Consider the following 20,417-nt stretch of genomic DNA (forward strand, 5'->3'; position numbering starts at 1 on the left):
GATACGGAGAATTTTTTTTTTAAAAACTTGTCATCATGAGTTTTTAACGTTCAACGCTGGACATTTTCAGAAAATCAAACTTCTGATGGATTGCCACTGCGTTTGAAGTAGCATCTTCAGTGTTTTACAGATAAATAGTTTGTTGAGAATTAGTTATAAATATTTGCTTTTTATTTTCCTCCATCTTCTGTGCACATTTTCTAATTTCTCCTGAATTATTTTGGCTATGTGGAATGTCACCTCCAAGTCTGATCCTGTTCTCACTTCACAAGCATGTGTTTCAGTATGGGTCATTGGGTGCGGAAACTCTTGCAAATTTTCCTTTTCTTAACCTAGAACATCAGTTGTACAAACACCAGAGTTGAGATCAGTGATTTCTGCACCAAACTGACTTCACACTTGACCCATTGTGATGTTCAACTATTCTCTGAGTAAACTCATTGTGTGCTGTGCAGACAGCTGATCTCTGTAATCTTCATGAAAAAAGAGAGCTACTTTGTGGAAATTGTTACCTGCAAATGGACAGCTGTACAGTGTGTCCTCAATGAGAGGCTTTATTGAACTAATCAGAAATGGCACCATATAGTCAGCTTGCCTCATGGCAGAGTCACATGACTATGTCAAGCCAGGTAGTACACTTTGTAAGATTTCATTTTCAAAACCCAAACCTCTCCCTTTTCATATAAAACAAATCGAATTTGCATGTTCGATCCTATGTGACTGAGTTACCAACGTTACCCACTATGCACCCACTGTTACATTAACAGATGTTTGTTCTACTAGCCAGCCTCTGCACATGCATCGTGCACAGTCTTTAAACTGTATCTTAATGGAACCCGTGCCCATTGACGTTGGCGGTTCGTTTGGGTGATTCTCTTTGTCTGGAGAGTGCCTTCCCATGGCCCTTGTTACCTTGGTGACTGGTGTTGTTCCATTGCAGTTGTTGAGGATCTGTGTTCTTCTGGGATTGATGGTCGTTCTGTACTCCGTACAAATGGTGAGATACCTTCTCCCTGACTAGCTGATTACAGGGAAGGAGCAGTTTCACTCGGTAATTGTATAGGCCTATGGTTGTGCCTGTATATCTGATTTGAGTTTTTTCAGCCCCCACTTTAAGATATCAATTGTGGGTCATTCTTACTTCCTGGTACCTCGGCGTCGACTCTGAAATTTGTTTGTTCTGATCTCTCACAATTTGGTCCACTGAAGACCTCAGTTTATCGTGTGATATATACTCAGTTGGAACCTTCAAATCTTCCAGTTAAGCTCTGATGTGTACAGTTTCCGGTAGAACTGCTTCATTTACCACCTTCTCATGCATTTCCTTGCACTGATGTGGTCAGCAAACATCTTGTGATTTATTATATAACTTCTCCCTTGCTCTGGAATCTTTTCCCTTTCTCTGTTTCAACATTTAAGTCATCAGTGTAAGCTTTACACTTGCTTCAGCTGAGATGTGGCCATTGTATCCCATATGTGATCAGGAACTCCAGAACTTCCTCCTTGTTATTGCACTTGGTTCAGGCTACTTTGTCTCTCAGTATGAATATCGTGCCATCATATAGCCCCAGCCTTGCCTTCGAGGGCCACATTTGTGGATTGTCATATTGAACCACGTCACACAGATCTGTGACAGTCATTATGTTGCACGGTGCACCAGTGTTTATTTGGTGTTTGTTGTTCACTTGATATTCTCATTCTGCAGTCATTTTGATAAGTCACAAACCATTTGTCACCTTATAGACTTGGTTGAACCAGCCTGTTGAATGGTATACAACACTCTTCTCTCCAATAGTCATCTGTGCAGGGTTGTTTTGCTTTTTACTCACCATACATTGTGTGCAAAATGATTTTTCTGCCGTTAAAGGACTGCATTCCCCATACTGGGCAATTCTTCTTTTCCTTTGTATGATGTCCTCCCGAGTACTGGCATCTGCCCTTTGTCTGTGATTGCTCAGTTCCATTGACCTAGCCTGTCTCTCAGCACAATGTATCTCCTGTTGGGCATGGTGGCACAATGGTTAGCACTGCTGCCTCACAGCGCCAGGGACCCAGATTTGATTCCGGCCTTGGGTGATTCTGTGGCGTTTGCCCATTCTCCCCGTGTTTGCGTGGGTTTCACCCCCACAACCCAAAGATGTGCAGGGTAGGCGGATTGGCCACACTTATTCTCCACACTTGACACAATTGTTCTCCCTGTGTCTGCCAACCGGTTTCCTCCCACAGTATAACGGTGTGCAGGTTAGGTGAATTGGCCATGATCAATGTGCGGGGTTATGGGAATAGTGCAGGGGGTGAGCCTAGGTAGAGTGTTCTTTCGGAGGATCGGTGTAGACTTGATGGGTTGAATGGCTCCTGCATTGTAGGGATTCTGTAGGTTCTGCCTTGCCATGCATATGCTCTGGCTGATGTTTCACAACTTTTGAAATTCAACACTCCTATATTGCTTCCTTTAGCATCAGAACCTCAACCTTCAGCAGACTTGCTTTCAGCGAGGGTTCTTGCACGCCTAATACTAACCTGTCTTTAATCAGATCATCTTTTATCTGTCCGAATTCACATGTTTCTGCAAAGTGTGTAACTGCAGCCACGTACTGTTCAATCATTTCTTGTGAACCCTGTGATCTCGTGTTGAATACATAGCATTGATGTGTAACATTCACTCAGGGTTCAAAGTGTTCCTTCAAGGCTTTCAGAATCTCTGTCATCGTGTTTAGTTGTTAATCGTGAGTGGGAAAACTGCCAATTCTGCCATGTATTATTATTACGTTTGTATCTTTTATTCAAAACGAAAAGGGGAGCGTTTCGTTTTTGGAAGTGCAATCTTAGTAAGTCATAGTTATGTGACTCTGCCATGAGGCAAGCTGACTGTAGACTGCCATTACTGGTCAGTTCATTAAGCCCTCTCACTGAGAACACACTGAAGAAGCAGTACAGCTGTGTTTGTACATGAAACAGTTAATTTTGACGACCTGAGATTGGATAGTTTGCCATGTTCACTCATCCTGCCTTAACTTGCAGCCCTACATGTTTGCTTCTCTTTTGTCCTTTTGTGTTTGCTTTTCATTTGTTCTTGCTCTGCGGTTCAATACTTTTCCTGGACTTTTTAGCAGCTTTTTTCTGATTTGAACATTTCTGTGTCCTTTCTGAGCGGTGTCTTCTCTGCACCAGTTCCAGGGTTCCACAATCTTTTTTTCTTCACGCCCTGACGCCATGTTTCATGTGCAAGCTGTACTGCTTCAGTGTGTTCTCAGTGAGAGGCTTTATTGAACTGATCAGTAATGACAGCCATCGTCTCATGGAGGAGCCAGGATAATACACTTGATAAGATTGCATTTCCAGAACCGAACAGAAATGAGACCTTCACTTGTGCATTAAGGAAATTGCTGCTCTTCATTCTCTAGAAACATGTCCTCCTTCCTGTCTATAAACGCAGTGTAAAGGCCTATCATTATCCATTCTCCATGTGTTTGCCCTGAAGCAAAGGGGTGCAAGTTTTTGATCTTCCAAAGTAAGATGACAATGAGGAATCATATTTGATAAAGGCAAGGAAAAAAGGATGTATTACAATATCACTTTCTTCAAGGGAAAAAGTGATTTAATGTCTTGCGAAATGTTTTGAACCCCTTAAATAAAACAGATGGAGGATCCCCTCTTCCTCCCACTGATGTTAATTGTGTTCTCTCCTTAATTGGCTCTTTATGGCGGTTAATATGGTCACCTTCCTTAATTCTAATTACGTTTGCTCAAGAGTCGCTAGGTATCTTTCGATACCGCCACAAGGTTCAAAACCGAATACTGATCAAAGACTCGATACACCAATTAGTAAGTGATGAATCATCAATTGAACGCGAGACGAGTTGCTGTACAAAAGTTAGGCTTTAATAAGCTAGATGTTAGCCCTGCGGTCGACTACAGTAAATGGACGACCGCCGGGCGTACTGGGTATTTATACGTCGACCTGGAGGCGGGGTTAACTCAGCCTCTCGACCAATCGGGGAGCTGTCACCTGACTGGTCTCAACCAATCGGTCGAGGGGCACATGACCGACCAGGGCCAATGGTAAGCCGGTGTTCTGCACCAATGGCAGGCAGCTATGTTAATCATACCACCACAGTAAGTTCGAAATCAATGCTCATTTATTTACACACACAGTCAAATATACTCATGCACAAAACTCTACCAACTAAACTATCACTACTACTAAAGCCTATACTTAGCTTTGGGCGCCCACTCAGTCAGAGGAACAATGGCCGTTGACCGGTTCTGAGGCTGCTGCGGTCGAGCTGGTACGGAATAGTAGCTAGGAGCGTCTGTCTCGTAGCGTGCGTTGACTTTGGACTTACTTGTTCTGATGCAGCTGCTAGGCAGGTCGCTCCTCGCTGAGAGCCAAGGCCAAGAGAGCGAGTCTCTCTTGGGGGTTCGTTCTTATACCCAAAAGGGGCTTTGTGCGCTTTTGGGTGGGCCTTGAACTTGGCTCCAATTAATTGGGCCGTTTCTCGATCGTTCCTATCGATTTCCTCCAATAAAGGGGGGGGGGGGTGCCCTGATTGCTGGGCGTGTCCTAGGTGGCCGTTGGCCTGCTTTATTCTAGTCTCCTCTGGTGCCGGGGTGTCTGTCTTGATATTATATACTTAAATGTTACTCTTTTGTCCCCGGAGATGGCTCATTAGTATGGTAATGGCTTTGCAGTATCAGTCGTGTCTGGGAGCTACAGCTCCAATCAACAGACAAACCTTGCACCTGCTTGCTTTCTCAGTATTGCCCATTTTCCCTGCATTCTTTGCAAAGTGTCCATTTTGTAATCGGGACGTGGCCATCCCAGATGGCTACACCACCCCCCAGAAACATTCTCTATGTTAAATACTGCTTTTATACAGCACTTGTTTAGGTCAGAATCCAGGAAATCACCCATTTCTTGTTGTTCTACGATTCTACTGCAGGGCTCGAGTCATATTTCCCGTACCAGCCTCCCCAGACAGGCGCCGGAATGTGGCGACTAGGGGCTTTTCACAGTAACTTCATTGAAGCCTACTTGTGACAATAAGCCATTTTCATTTCATTTCATGTTTCAGCTGAATTAATTTTGTGCAAAGACCAACCAGTGTTAAGTGACAGCTACTCCAAACAAGCAGATCTCAAGCAGGGGCTGAGCTGTCCTGATCAGGAATCACAAACGTGAATCTTAACGCAGTATAGTGGTGTAAGCACCAAAGTCTGACTTACAGAAATGAACTTTCCGAATCTGACTTGTCTAGGCATCAGTATCATAATAGCCTCAGGAAAATTGCAGCTAAATGTTCCAGTGCTTTTTTTGTTAAGTAACTGCCTTAAATTAACTTCTTTGTGCACTAGTTTTGTGAAATAGTCATGCCTTATTTTTTGCCCTACCTATACTAGGAAAATTTACTCTGGTTTTCCTATTAGTTTTTTTAAAATTATGCTCGCCCTATCTTTTTTAAAATTAATTGTGCGATCATGAACTTTACTGTTCTTCATTTTTAAATCACGATAATGATCTTTGTTAAAAGTCTTGTTTGCCTGCTTTAAAAATAACAGTGAACTTTAATGACACTCCCTTTGTGTCTCCAGAAAAATGTCCCATAATCGTGAACTTTGCTGCATGCTTTCTTTCTTTGTAGAAGTGGAACTTGCATCATTTGGTGGTACTCTTTTCTCAGAGTCAAGTGATTGTGAGTTAAACCCCAGCCCAAGATCTTACCTGGTATTTTCATGCGTAATAGGGAAAATTCTACAGTGTCAATGTTGCTGCCTTTCAGATGGCACGTGACACTATTTGAAGAAAAGCAGACAGTTCTGTGGATCTCTTGATCAACATTTCATCCTTGACGAACATCACATTCTGATCACTGTGCGACCTTCTTATGCACAAAATAATTCCTCTCGTTCGTGACAAAGCAGTTTTCTATGTGAACTGCTTTGGGGCATTTGAGGGATGTAATAAAGTCCCATGTAAATACAACTTTTTTAAATGACCAAAAAATCACATTTTTTAAATGTGAGCTGGCAGTACTGAAGGTTATAAAAGAGAATTGTTTTGTTACTATCAATCCAACTTGTTACTACATGTTTAATTTGCCACAGTTAGCTGTGACATAAATTCATCCATTAATACTTCAGTCAGTATTTCTAATAAAATTGTAAACACTTCAAATTTTTGAAACACATTTTCGAATTTTACTAGAAACTCTTGCATGAGGACATGTTCACAGTACCGTTCATGGTAAAATAGATAATCAGCAACGCAATTTAACCCGTGCCACGTGATATAAGATTACACGGGAAAGGGAGAGGTGGATCACTTCTAACAAATTCCATTCTAACCACTGAGAACCTGGACAGTCTAGCAACAGGAACTTGAATTACAGTCTAGGCTTGCCTCCCGGGCTACTGAGACCAACTGTAGAGCTCCTACTGCTACCTCAAAGGAGATCAACTAACTCAACGCAGACCACGGATCAGACTTGGGACCTTCTGGCCTGTGTGGCTCTGCACAACCAGTGTTTTTAATTAGGCCGCTATAGATTCTCATACCAGACTGCGCAAGGAGTTTCTAGTTGGTTGTTTGCCCTCTTTTTGAATACCTTCTCCTCCTCTCTCTAACCAGCATCAAACTTGCTGGAGGGTGCACTATAACCACAATATAGTCTTCACGTTTGGAATGTAACCTAATCATTTTGTAGGAGAATTCAACATGTAATAATTGCCATGTAAACTATTGAACTCTGAAAGTAACAATGTAGAACAGCTGTTGGAACAGTAATCTGAAAAAGCTCTCATTGTTGAACTATTAGCTGTCGTCTTTGGAGTGGCTCTGTCTGCTTATAAGAGGTGAACTTTTCACCTGTTATTAATTTTTTTAGCCCAAAATTAAGTTGTGGGGTTCGACTGTTTCTTTATGGATCGGCTGTCAAATTGATGGGTGATCGGGGTTTGGGGGGGTGAGGTAGTGAGAGCAGTGGGGAAGCAGTCATTTATATAAAGTCTTGTTGACAGTCCAGGCAACACATGCTGGGCTCAGCACCAAAAAATTCATTGCCACGGTTTTTATTGGCTGAGAATTCACACTCCAATCAGACTGCAGGCAGACTATACTGTTCAGATATACAGTGAATAAATGGACATTGTGCTCATGTCAAGTTACGTCAGGACGTAATTACATATCTAGAATGACCAGGGCTTTTGTTCTCTTTGTTTCTTCCTCCCTCTCCTGAAGAGACTGCACAGTTCCACCTGGTTTGGCCTACTTCAGTAGTGTATCCAAGTCAGCAGTAAACGTATGGGAGCGTGGACAATGAGTGGCTGCAGACATCCAACCGTGGCAGACTTTATTTTTTTTTAAATTTCGAGTACCCAAATCATTTTTTTTCCAATTAAGGGGCAATTTAGCGTGGCCAATCCACCTATCCTGCACATCTATGGGTTTGTGTAGGGAGAATGTGCAAGCTCCACATGGACAGTGACCCGGGGCCAGGATCGAACCCGGGTCCCCGGTGCCGCGGGGCAGCAGTGCTAACCACTGTGCTGTCCCCTTGACGGACCTAATTTCATGTTGCCCATGCCGGTCATCTGCAAATGTGTATTTTCTGATAGGGACCACCGAATGGCAATTTGAAGCTCACTGATTTTTATTTCTGCTCAGCCTAGGGGTGCTGGGGCGGGCCATCATTGCAACCTTAAAGCTGTAGGCCCAGCAGAGATCCACTTTTTGAAAAATGCTGCCTTTATATTACTTGAGATCTGTGAGCGACATCAGTTCTGGGCTCATAAGTCTTGTCTGGTTGACTACAATCCAAAGGAAAGCTTGCTGGAATTTAGAAAATAAAAACAGCTGAAATCAGCACACCAGGGTTTGAGCCTGAGAGTTCCCATGTGTAGTTGCATTTTGCAAAACGTATTTATCTACTAAAGTGAGCTCCATTCCCATGGATTACTTTGGAAGAAGCTACCATATTTATTTTTAAACTGATTGCGATGACAAAGATTGCATAGGGTGGAATTATTTGCACAGTGTATGCTGGAGTGTAAAACCGGTTTTAATCTTTGTGGGGTCCAGGGCAAAACAAATCATCTATTTGCCTTAAACCTGCTGGAAGGAGAGAATTTCAGTTGTAAATAGCAGGAATCAAAGCCTGCTATGTTACAGCACGTACACAATCACAACATTGAGCTTTTACTTGACTATTTATGGGTCGAGGTAGTAAAGAATCCCCTTCCCTCCAAAAAGATTCTTTATGTCCTGTGTAATTTCCTTGGCATGTCTCTTGTGCCTTATAAATATGTTCACCTAACCACAGCCCGATTCAGGACTTCATCACTTGGGGAAATGTACAGAAACCTTGTTCCGCCATCCCTTATCACATTGTAATTTAGTTTGTGTGAGATGCTGGTAACTCCGATTATCCTTCTTTTGCTTTGAAATAAATCTATTATGAATGCCTTGAGAATTAAATGTGGTTGGAACTGGATTCTTAATCTCGGAAATAAATTAGACTTCAGTGTCCAATTCGGAATCAAGCAGCTGAAATGTCCTGGTCCCGTGCTGGTGGGCTTGGAGGCTGGGGGCCAGGAAAATAGGAGGGAGCTGCTTTGGGACCACTCCCCAGTACTTGCCACCAGGGATATTTCCCAAGCGGGAAAGGAATTACTTACCCGCTGGAAAGAGTCGGGCAGCCATTTAATGACTTACGTCCCCAATTAGGGATGATTTTACAGCACTGCTGGTGCATTTGCCGGAAGCAGAGCAGCATCTTGCCACACGTAGAGTCCGTCAGATCCTGCAACTGACTGAGAGAAGTAATTGAATTTGAAGGCTTAAAAGAGGGCTGTTGACCCAAAAGACGGTACCTGTGGCTGGAAATGCGACCAGCATTGGGGTGTCCTCTCCAATCTTAATGGGCCTACGTACTGGCTTGACCACTCTGAAAACTTGATTTAAATTTTCTGATGGCACCACCATTTTGAAGCACATTCACGGACTGTGGAGTTGGCCTATGGGGAGGCGACTGTCTCCTGGCAAGTGCCGACTTAGGACCCCCATTTCATCCTAATGTTGGGGCCTCAAAACCTGTTGGAAAATTTGCCCCTGGAATCAACATATCAAATACATTGAGCAATGATAATCTGCCTGAATGTGATATTATGTCTCGGACATGTATGTTATAGACTAAAAGACTGAGAAACACCTAGTCACATAATATCAATAGAGGATCAAACTTGGTTTTTCTCGTTTTTTATTGTGAGTGAACCAATTTAGTTTTAAATATTTAATTGCTAAACCGATTAAGGTGGTCATTAGCTGAACTGTAGAGACCAGTGAGAATCCCCGGTTTATATTTGTACCATTATGCACTCCCAGCAGGACCATGTAAGAGGAAAATTTACACTGTTACAGATCCACGTAACTGGAATTGCCTATGCAAATTCTTTACTGGGAAAATTTCAGTGCAATTATTGTCTCAGATCTCCTGTGGTGTAGAACGGGATAGAGAGATATGAATTTAGGGATTTGTCAGCTGAATCTGGTGTGCGTTCCGATTTTGGGTACAGCACTGAGTGCTGTTGTGCCTATCTCGCCTATCTTTTAAAGTATCATCTTGTTTCTCCTCCCTCTTACAGTTTGCTGGGACCTTATCAGATGGGTTGGGAAAGACGATGGACACCAGACATCAGGCCGAGCGGGAATCTATCCGCTATCAAGCAGTGACCAGTGGTGAACACCTTGTGGCTGGAATTCAAGGCCTAGCCCATGGTGAGTATGTGAAAGAGGCAATTCTAGTTTAGTTCATCAGTGCGAATAGTTAAAGATTCGGGATTAATACCAGTTAAAATCCATAGCTAGGAGAAATAATTACAAATATCTTCTGTGTACTCTATCCAACTGTGGGCATGTCATTTCTAGGATATATTTTACCATTCCTATGGCTTTTGAGATGGATTTCTTTTTTACAATAGGACCTTTCATTGATCATAGTCTGCTATCCAGCTGAATTTAAAACATTAAAGTTGTCATGCTCCATAATGATTGAATTTCAGAGTAATGCATTTCAGATGTCCTGTCCTCAGAGACAGAAGTTCTTTGTAAGCAGAAAGTCAATTTTTCCTTGTTTGTTCACGCTCAGTTTGGAATGTTCAGCATCATACGGTGGAAAATCCCTCAGAACACTGTCCAATTAAGAAAATTCCACCCTGAGTGTTTTAATCTTTGCCTACCCAACCAAGCCACTTCCCAAATCTGAGGTGGATCTTTAGATTTATTGTGCTGCCTTGTGCAGCATAAATACGCAGTCTCGGATAACAAAAAGTGTTTTTTTTTCTGCTTCATAAGTTGTTAAGTCCACTTCAGTGAGAAATTGTTATTTAGTTTCCGTTTTACTAACTATTTTAAAGACTACTTTGCATGATTGCTGCTATTTTGTCTTTGCCAACCCTTCTCCACCCCATCAGTGCCAGTTAGTTACTGCAAAATTTGTGCTAAATGCCATCTAACTATATCTTCATTGGCTTCCATTGATGTGAAATATATCTACATGTGAAGGCTGTGACACACTTAGATAAAGGCTTAATCAACTTAATCATGGTATTCTCCTCCGTCAGTATATTGTGCTGTTGTAGAGAGATAGAATCATAAAATCCCAGAAGTGCACAAGGAGAGCATTCGGCTTAGCAAGTCTGCACCGACTCTCTGAAAGAGCACTCTACCGAGGCCCACTCCCCCACCCTATCCCCATAAAGTCGCACATTGATCATGGCCAATCCACCTTATCTGCATATCTTTGGACTTGGGATCCAGTCCAGTAATCCTCTAAATTTTTCCCAACCCATTTCTCTCCTATTACTCATCCAAGCGTTGCCCCTTGGATTGTCAGAGGCTTTTTCCCAGGGTAGAGGGGTCAATTACTAGGGGGCATAGGTTTAAGGTGCGAGGGGCAATGTTTAGAGGAGATGTACAAGGCAAGTTTTTTACACAGAGGGTAGTGGGTGCCTGGAACTTGCTGCCGGAGGAGGTGATGGAAGCAGGAATGATAGACATTTAAGGGGCATCTTGACAAATACATGAATAGGATGAGAATAGAGGGATACGGACCCAGGAAGTGTAGAAGATTTTAGTTTAGACCGGCAGCATGGTCGGCACAGGCTTGATGGGCCAAAGGGCCTGTTCCTGTGCTGTACTTTTCTTTGTTCTTTGTAACACCATCTGAAAACGCAGCATCAGTTTACACTGACACGGCTGCAAAGGTTCAACCATTTTTTAATGTGAACTTTTAATTAATAATAATCTTTATTGTCACAGGGAAGCTAACATTAACACTGCAATGAACTTTGTACAGAGATAGGAAGGGAAACTAGTTTGTCTTGGGTCTCATTTTCAGATTATGCTTTCTGAAAATCATCCAGTCTCGGGGGCACTGGTAAATTGATGGGGTTTTTTAAAAATACTTCCTTGTCTGTCGCCCACAGGTATTCTTGGTGGATTCACCAGTGTCATCACTTCAACGGTAGAAGGGGTGAAAACAGACGGTGGCGTGAGCGGTTTTTTCTCAGGTCTTGGAAAGGGATTGGTCGGCACAGTAACCAAACCAGTGGCAGGTGCTCTTGACTTTGCTTCAGAGACTGCTCAGGCTGTGCGGGAAACCACAACAATAAGCAACCACAGGTAAAGGAAGAACCACAATTAACACTACATGCAATTACAGCAAGAAAGACCATTAAGAATGGGGATACTCCAGTCACCTTCAACAAATACTCATTATTTTTTCTAGTTGTTGATGCAAATACAATTTTCAGTACTTCAATCAGAAAAGCATCTGTATTTAAGAGGTTGGAGACTTTGAGATGTTCGGGTTCATCCCTGCAGCCCAGATCAGGCAGCAGATGGGATTGAAGCTTGAACAGTGATGTCTGCATTGCTGCTGGTGAAAATTAGTTGAATCCATTGACATTAATGATTAATGCTCCACATCAGGAGGGAGAAAAGTAAAGGAAAGATAATGGGTTTTATTTTAAGCAGTGGTCTTCAGGTGTCCGGTTTACCTTTTAGAAATTTCTGGACCGCCTTTACCTTGAACTGCCCATTTCAAAATTGAACAGATCTTGAGCCTTTTTTAAACAACGCTTTGTTTCTCTGCTAGAACTTAGATGTTTCAACATCACAAGTGTTCACATTGCCTTTTGAAATGTGCTGGTTTCAATGTCCAGGCTAATACTGTACATATGTTCAAATATATGAACAGAATGTGATACTGTGAGAAAGAGGTCCTCTACTGCATTTAGAGAATGTACTAATAGTGTGTCAAGAACAGTGACACTATATGTAAGGGATATATTAATACTATGCATACAGGGGTGGCAGGTGGTGCAGTTGTTAGCACTGGGACTGCGGCGCTGAGGACCCGGGTTCGAATCCTGGCCCTGGATTACTATCCGTGTGGAGTTTGCACATTCTCCTCATGTCTGCATGGGTTTCACCCCCACAACCCAAAGATGTGCAGAGTAGGTGGATTGGCCACGCTAAATTGCGCCTTAATTGGAAAAAAAATAATTGTGTACTCTTTAAAAAAAAAAAAAAAAAATTGTTTTTAATACTGTGCATACAGGGATTACTAATACTGTACATGCAAAGTGTGCTATCGTCCCTGTAATTTATCGTGAAGTAAAACAGAAAATTGCTCCTTCGTGTAAATGAAATGTGCAGCTAGCAAAATCAAAACGGAGCAAATCTAAATAGAGTAAAGCATTCTTTAAAGAAAAATGGCATTATTAAGAGGGTGTTGCGATTTTCAGTGAGTCCCAGGGTTCAAATGACCATGATAAAGAACTTGGACCATATTCCCCACGGTAGACAAATGATTTGTTGTCACAAAGTACCGTGTATTCTTACTACTAATTGGAATTACTATGCAAACTCTCAATACCCTGAGCAGATTGCACTATTCATGGTAAGCATAGATATTTGTGAGATTTGTCACGTAATGTTACGCCACGCCAGATCACTTTCCCTGCCCGTGCTACCTCAGTTGAACTTTCTCAGTCATTTGCATCTGGTGGTTCCTGTTAAGTATAGGATGGTAACACATTGCAATGAGTTACCCTGCACGTAATGCAATCCTACCTGCGCACAATGTAAACCATCCGAATCGCTGAGTATAATACTGCCCATGGGGCATTGAAGACTGTACTATCTTGTGTTTCTTTTATCAAGCCGTAACCCATACTTCTCATATTTACAGGTTGTAAAGCAAAAATACTTCGACTAACAAACTTTCCATAGTTCCCATTTGATTTTAAAGAGAATTTTGTTTTTTTAGCATGAGGCTTTTCAATCTTGCATGATTTTATTTAAATAGACAATTCAATCATTCTCTGTAATATTGGGTATCAAAAGATTCTGCCTAGTTTGCGAAGTATGAAAATATCCACAAATCTGAACACAGTTCAAAATGTTATTGAAGTTTGCTTTAACTAACCACAGCTACAAACTGTATCATTTAATATGAAGAGCCTTATCATATCGCTACATCTCACTTTGCACAATGAACTGCATTTTAAGGGAAGCTTAAGGACCATCCTGCGCCTGCAGGAAACACAGCTTAACTCACCAATGCATCAATTTACTTTTTTTGGTGGTGTTGGCTGAATGGGGAGTTGTTGCGAAAGGTCAGTAAATTTTGTTGCTTTCTTAATAATGCTATGGGAAATTTAACGGCTATCTTTAACAGCTCCGCCACCTGACCTGACTGAGAAGCAGCAATGGTGCCAACTCAGCCAAAAGTTTGAGTAAACAGATAATCAGTGTCCCCATGTCACAAGCAGCATATGCAAGGAGTTACTTTAGGGGCTGTATGCAAACTATAAGCAGAGAAATGTTTCACATCGTTGGGTTGTGCAGCATTTGCGTTGCAATCAGGGCTAGCATTAGGCACGTGCAGCTAAAGGCAAAGATTTGATCTTTTGGGCCCCCCAAGCAAGGCAACTGATTAAACCAAAACAGAAAACTGGAAATGGAAACCAAAGCCCAATTACAAACCATGTGGAACTATTCGTAGGGCTCAAAACCTAATCCCAAGAGCACAGGACGCAAAAGCATGCTGAGGCACCAACCAACCATGGTGCTGGATTTGTTTTCTTGCTCGAGTGCGAGTAAAAGAAACCATCCTTTTACCCCTGCAGATAAAATTTCCTACATATTAGCATATGAATCATTCCAAATATGGGCAGTCCATTTATCTGTAGCTGCAGGGTGTTAATGTTACGGATCCGCATTCATCATGTGACTGAATTTGCCCCATTTACACTGGGGTGAGTCCCAGAGTGTCAGTAGTTACAAAAGCCTGGGATGCGATGCGCAAGCTTGCATGTTGAAGAGTCAAAAGGATAATGGTAATGACGCCACTGCTGGGTGACATCTGGCCGACCAACTGTTTAAAAGTCTACAGTTGAATAAGAATCAGACATGCTACAAGCCATAGAGTTAACTGCCACTAAAGCAAATGCACATATCTATCTATTTATATATGTTAAGCTTATTGACTACCTATCCCAGGTGCTCAAATTAGAAAGTTGAATAAAAGTATGAAGATGAAAATCAGTACGTTTTACGTACGTGCTACCTATTGCATTGTGTAATATGTAACAGATTTATTGAAGAACGTCTTAAAAAAAACTAATTTGAGTCTGGTTGCACTGGGTGCTAGTTTAAATTCTTTGGTCATATCCCCTAAATTGTTTGATCTGTTTCTACTCTTGTTGGGCTTTTTTACTGCAGCAGTGGGTCTTTTTTCACACCCTACACAGGGCCAGGTTTACTTGGTGGCAACTGTGAGAAAGTAGAGGTTTAGCTGCGCTATGATCTCTTTGAACTGTTCACGGTCATATACTTCCTCGTCTGAAAATAGACCTAAGGGATTTAAGCTGAATGGACAACATTGTTAATTGGCACCATTTGGTAGTGTGTTTGGATTTATGACAGCTGTAAATTCTAAAACATCCCCTCCCCCCAAAAAATTAGAGCTATGTATAAAGCAGTGCAATTATTTTTTTTTAAAGCTGCTTTTGTTGTCTCTTTAACATTGCTTCTCCCAGACCTCAAGGCTCACCTTTTAGTGTGTGTTTTGTGCTGATTTCTGACCCAGGTTCGCATTCAATGTCCTGAAGTCTTATTAAGTAAAGCTTTCTGCTGAAGCAAGTCTGCCAACACTCCTTTAATAGCAAACAGTGAATTTGGTGAAGTGTGACTGAGTTCCAGAAAGTCAGTAGAATGTGAAGTGGCCTTTAGTGCATTGTTTAACAGGATGCTTCAAAGCTCGTAATGCACACAAGGGCTTAAACAGGAAGTTTCAATTGTAACCAGAATGACTGATGACTTTAGTGTGTGTTTTACGAGCAAAACCAGATTTTTCAGACCTTATTAATGCAACTGTGCTGAGACCAAGTGTCCATTTGAGCTTCCCTCAGCTTTGTAATTTGAACTTAAATTGATTCCTCTTGAGTCATCTGAACACTTGGCTGTGTGTGAATAATTTAATGCAGCCTGAGGAAGGACTCTGCATTGTAAAGGTCATTGGACTGGATCTGTATTTTTTTTTGCACAAGAAAGCTATGAAACAATCTTACTTGCCAAATATTTTCAAAACGGGAATCGATTTATAGATTGATCTAGATTTACAACCGTCAGCGAACTCAAATCTTGTCTTTCTATCTTGATCAATAATAATATTTTATTCAGTTTCTCCAGATACTCTATTTATACACTCCTCTCACCAGCTTGAAATATCGTACTATCTTCTCCTGTAACTCATCATTTCCCTGCATCCTAAACCTGTACAACTTATTGTCTCTTGTCAGACTGCTTGTATAATGGCATTGAGATGGGGAGGTTTTTGTTCTCCAGGTTTGCTGCAGGCAGTGGCATCATCACAGTAAACATAAGCAATAACTCGTTTTGAAACCAGTTTTTCCCAGATACCTCCATGAACCTGGCAGGTTTATACATTGTGGTTTACTGCCAGCTGTCTGAGATATGAGCATCAAGGAATAGGAGCACAGACATTTCCAACACCAGTATGAAGGCTGCTTTATGTCTTTGCATATCGTTCCTTGAAACCCAAGGTTGGCCCTTCCAATAGTCAAAGCCTAGTTTTGATTTTCTCAGCCTTGATATCCTGCACCATGAGCCTTGATCCTTTAATGGCAATACTAACAGTCCCAAACTAGTTTCAGCAGTCTTCACTAGTTTCACTGAGATTCAAATGGCAATTGGTCATTAATCGTTAATCCTGTTCATGATTATCAGTTTCAATCAAGATTTAACAAGTAACTGCAGTGAAAGGTTATTGGCTGTGGGTATTAAGGGTTATATAGAACATAGAACGTACAGTGCAGAAGGAGGCCATTCGGCCCATTGTGTCTGCACCGTCCCACTTAAACCCCACTTCCACCATATCCCCATAACCCCTCCTAACCTTTTTGGACACTAAGGGCAATTTAGCATGGCCAATCGAGACGCTCCATAGCGGGCTGCGGGTCTCAGTCGTGCCTGACACTGTGTCGCCCCTCACCCCCTCTGGAGGACTCCCGGAATCTGGCACATAATAATTGAAGGTTCTTTTCTTTTTCTGCCTTTGTGGATAGTTCAGGCAGTGCCCTATTTGCCCCCACCCCCTTCACCAACACTCCGACTCCCTCCCTCCCCACCATCCTCCTTTCCCCTCTTTCCCCATCACCTTCCTTTCCCCATCACCCTCCTTTCCCCTCTCTCCCCACCTTCCCCTTCCTTTACCGTTTTAACAAAAAGCCAATCCACCTAACCTGCACGTCTTTGGACTGTGGGAGGAAACCGGTGCACCCGGAGGAAACCCACGCACGAGGAGGACGTGCAGACTCCGCACAGACAGTGACCCAGCGGGGAATCGAACCTGGGACCCTGGCGCTGTGAAGCCGCAGTGCTAGCCACTTGTGCTACCGTGCTGCCCTGATGAACAAAGGTGTGCAAATGGAGTTAAGATACAGATCGGCCACAATATAATTGAATCACAGAAGAAGCTGAAGGGGATGAATAACCTATTCCTGTTCCTATGAGATTGCATACTTCTAACTGAGGATAAGATTGCTGCCATTTTCATCCTAATATAATTGAAAAGTAATTGAACCATGCTGTGTGGCATTCAGCTAAGCTAAAAATACAATTGCAGTCATGATCATCTTGGTGGAGTTTTGGTTACTATCACTGCAAACAGAATGTAAGACTTGCTGACCCACTAAAAATGGTTTATGGCGGACTTCCGGTGGCGCCCTCGAGGAGACAGGTCGCAGGTCGGATCGCTCCCGCCCGAGATGGGCAAACGGACCTTTGTCAACGGACTTTTTCGGGACCTGGCAGCCTGAATCGGTGGAGGAGACGATAGGGAAGAGGCTTCCTTTCCGGGGTATGGGCAGCTGGACCAGAAGTGGTCGAGTGGAGCGGCAAGGATCGAAGCGGGAGCAGCAGGGACCCCAGGCCGGGCGGCCAAGCATGGCGGACGGCGGGGACCGGGGAGCGGAGGCTCACTGGCCAAGGGAGGAGCAGATGGAGTTCTTCAAGAACTGCTTCGCCGAGCTGAGGAGGGACACGCTGGACCCGATGAGAGCGGTGATGGACCGAATGGTCGAGACACAGGCGGCCCAAGGGAAGGCGCTCAGGGAGGTTGAGGCGAAGCTCTCCAGTCAGGCGGGCACGGTAACGGAGCTGGAGCACGAGGTGGAGGAGCTGAACGCCCGTCAGAGGAGGATGCAGGAGCAGCTTGAAGAGCTGGGGAACAGAGCCAGGAGGCAGAATTTACGAATCGTTGGCCTCCCCGAGGGCTGCGAGGGGTCAGATGTGGGTGCATACGTGACGGGTATGCTTGAGGCGCTGATGGGACCGGAGGCCTTCCCTCAACCCCTGGAGTTGGATGGGGCACATAGAGCCCCCGCAAGGAAGCCTAGGACAGGCGACCGACCGAGGGCCTTGGTGGTCCGCTTTCACCGGCTTGCTGACAGGGAACGTGTACTGCGATGGGCCAAGGCGGAGAGGAGCAGCAGATGGGAGAACTGCGAGGTGCGCATTTACCAGGACTTGGGAACGGAGCTGGCCAAGAGGCGGGCAGGATTCATCAAGGTAAAGGCAGCCCTCTACAAAAAGGAGGTGAGGTTTGGAATGCTATATCCTGCAAAGCTTTGGGTTACGTTTGAGGAACTCCACTACTATTTTGAGACACCAGAACAGGTTTGGACTTTTATTAAAGACAAGAAGCTGGACGTGAACTAATGAGCACTTAGTTCTTTCAGTGCTGTACAGTGGCGGCGGTCTGTTAACTCAAAACTGCTCTGATTAGGACTTGTACTAAAAGAAGAAGCTGGACTGGAACTAAAGGACTTGGGGCTCTCAGACCTTTTGTGTGGCGGCGGTTTGTTAAACTATCCTGTACTGTAATGTTTTATCCAAGATTGTTTTCAGCCTGGACAGAGAGTGGGGGCTGGAGGGCGCACTGTTTAGGGTCCTTTGGGGGGGGGGGGGGGGGGGGGCCTGTGTTTGGTACTTTTTGGCACGAGATCGGGGCCTCTGATAGGGGGATGGGCTAGGGGCTAGTCACGGGACTTGAAAGGGCACGGTGGGATACAATTAGGTTAATGGGTCCCTGGCGTGTGGGGGGAGGGCCTGAGCGCTAGGACGGGAGACAGGTAGGCGCCAAGGGCAGGGGTCAGTGTGGCTAGCGTAGGTCAGGGGGCACCAGGGAGATCGGAGGGGGGGCGGGGCGGGGCGGGCTAGGGCCAGGCGCAGGGCTGACCTGGCAGGTCAGGCCTTGGGGAGCAGGGGAGACCAGGCGGAGGGGGCGGGGAGAGGGAAGAGGGTTAGGGACACGTTAGTTTAGTTTAGTTGAACACGTGTGGCATGGGCAAACAGAGCTGGCAGGGAAAGTGCCTTATGGAAGGATCTTTGGCTTCAACACTTATTAACATGTTTATTCTTTCCCACTGTTCGTTTTCAGTATGTTAAGGCTCTTTGCACAGGGCCATTTTTCTCTCTGTAACTGTTACAAATTTGTGTTAAATAAAAAAACTTTAATAAAAAAAATTTTAAAAAATGGTTTATGGCCCGCGTAATGGTTTGCAGCAAGTTACACAAGACCCGTGCTTCCAGAAACCTGCAGCAGCAACACAAAGTTGTGCAATGTAAAAACAGCCATTGTCTCCCTTTTCTTGTGTTTTTCTCCCATCAGTGGAATTTTAATTTAGGTGGTTAAACTCCCTGCATGTGTGCTATCACAAATTAACCCAGAAGAGCCCTGAAATTCCTGCTGCATTGACGATGTAAACCTGCCCTTATCTCAGGGACAGAAATTTGGAACAAACCCACTTTATGCTAATCTGCCTTTTTTGCCCTGACCTCATCAACATTTCACATAAAATCCTTTCCCTGTGGGCAACACACAAGGCAATTTTACAGCATCCACTAGACATCCTGCTAGTTCCACCTAGATTATAGCTAACATATGGTACATCCATGCAACGTGCGGATATTCTGCTCACCTGGAAGGTCAACTGCCTAAATAGACCAACTGCCAAGGCTGTGGATGTCATGGTGCGATATTTGTCTGTGGTCCTAGAAAGGCTAAACAAATCATCATAAAAATATTTTATTCCAAAGGTGTAAAAAACTGCAACATATATCCAAAACACAGTCCACAACTCAGTCTGCAGTTTGTACAGTTGTTCCCCTTTTACCCCATTCCCCCCCCCCCCCCCCCCCCCAATAAACAGTTCCTCAAACATTGTCATGAACAAACCCCACCGTGTCTCGAAGACCTCCGCTGACCCCCTCAACTCAAATTTAATCTTTCCAACTGGAGAAAATTGTACGGGTCCCCCAGCCAGACCGCCACCTCCAGTGGCGTATCCAACCTCCAATTTAGCAAGATCCTTCAATTAGAGAGGCGAAGGCCACAACTTCAGCCCCCTTCCCCTCCAGCAGATCCGACAACCCCAAGATCGCCACCGTTGGATCCGGTCTGACTTCCACCCCCACAATTTTAGGTAGTGTCCCAGTATCTCTCCAGCTTCTCGCAACCACACATGGGGCACATGATTCGCCGGCCCCACCCACACTTCTCGCACTCATTGGCCACCCCTTGGAAGAAACCACTTATCCTCGCCTGGGTTATATTTACCTTTTGCACCACCTGGAACTGAATCAAGCTCATCCTTGGGCAAGAAGTAGTTGAATTCACCCCACGGATTGCCTCGCACCATAGTTCCCAGCCTATTCCCTCCCACAACTCCTCCTCCCATTTGTTCTTGATCTTCACCACCTGCACCTCCCGTATATATGCCACCCGTATATATCCCCGATCCTACCCTCTCTCGACTCAGGAGCAGCAGTT

The 20,417-nt window shown here is 43.9% G+C and overlaps 1 protein-coding gene across 1 annotated transcript in view; it reads left to right on the forward strand.

Annotated features, from left to right (window-relative positions):
* vps13d (vacuolar protein sorting 13 homolog D) overlaps nt 1-20,417 on the forward strand; it is a 302,778-nt gene that overhangs the window by 239,461 nt on the left and 42,900 nt on the right. Inside the window, 2 exon segments of the mRNA XM_038821608.1 lie at nt 9,640-9,772; nt 11,482-11,677. Of these exon segments, the coding sequence (XP_038677536.1) occupies nt 9,640-9,772; nt 11,482-11,677 (329 nt within the window).

This window comes from Scyliorhinus canicula, chromosome 16 (genome assembly GCF_902713615.1).
Source record: "Scyliorhinus canicula chromosome 16, sScyCan1.1, whole genome shotgun sequence".
NCBI lineage: Eukaryota > Metazoa > Chordata > Chondrichthyes > Carcharhiniformes > Scyliorhinidae > Scyliorhinus > Scyliorhinus canicula.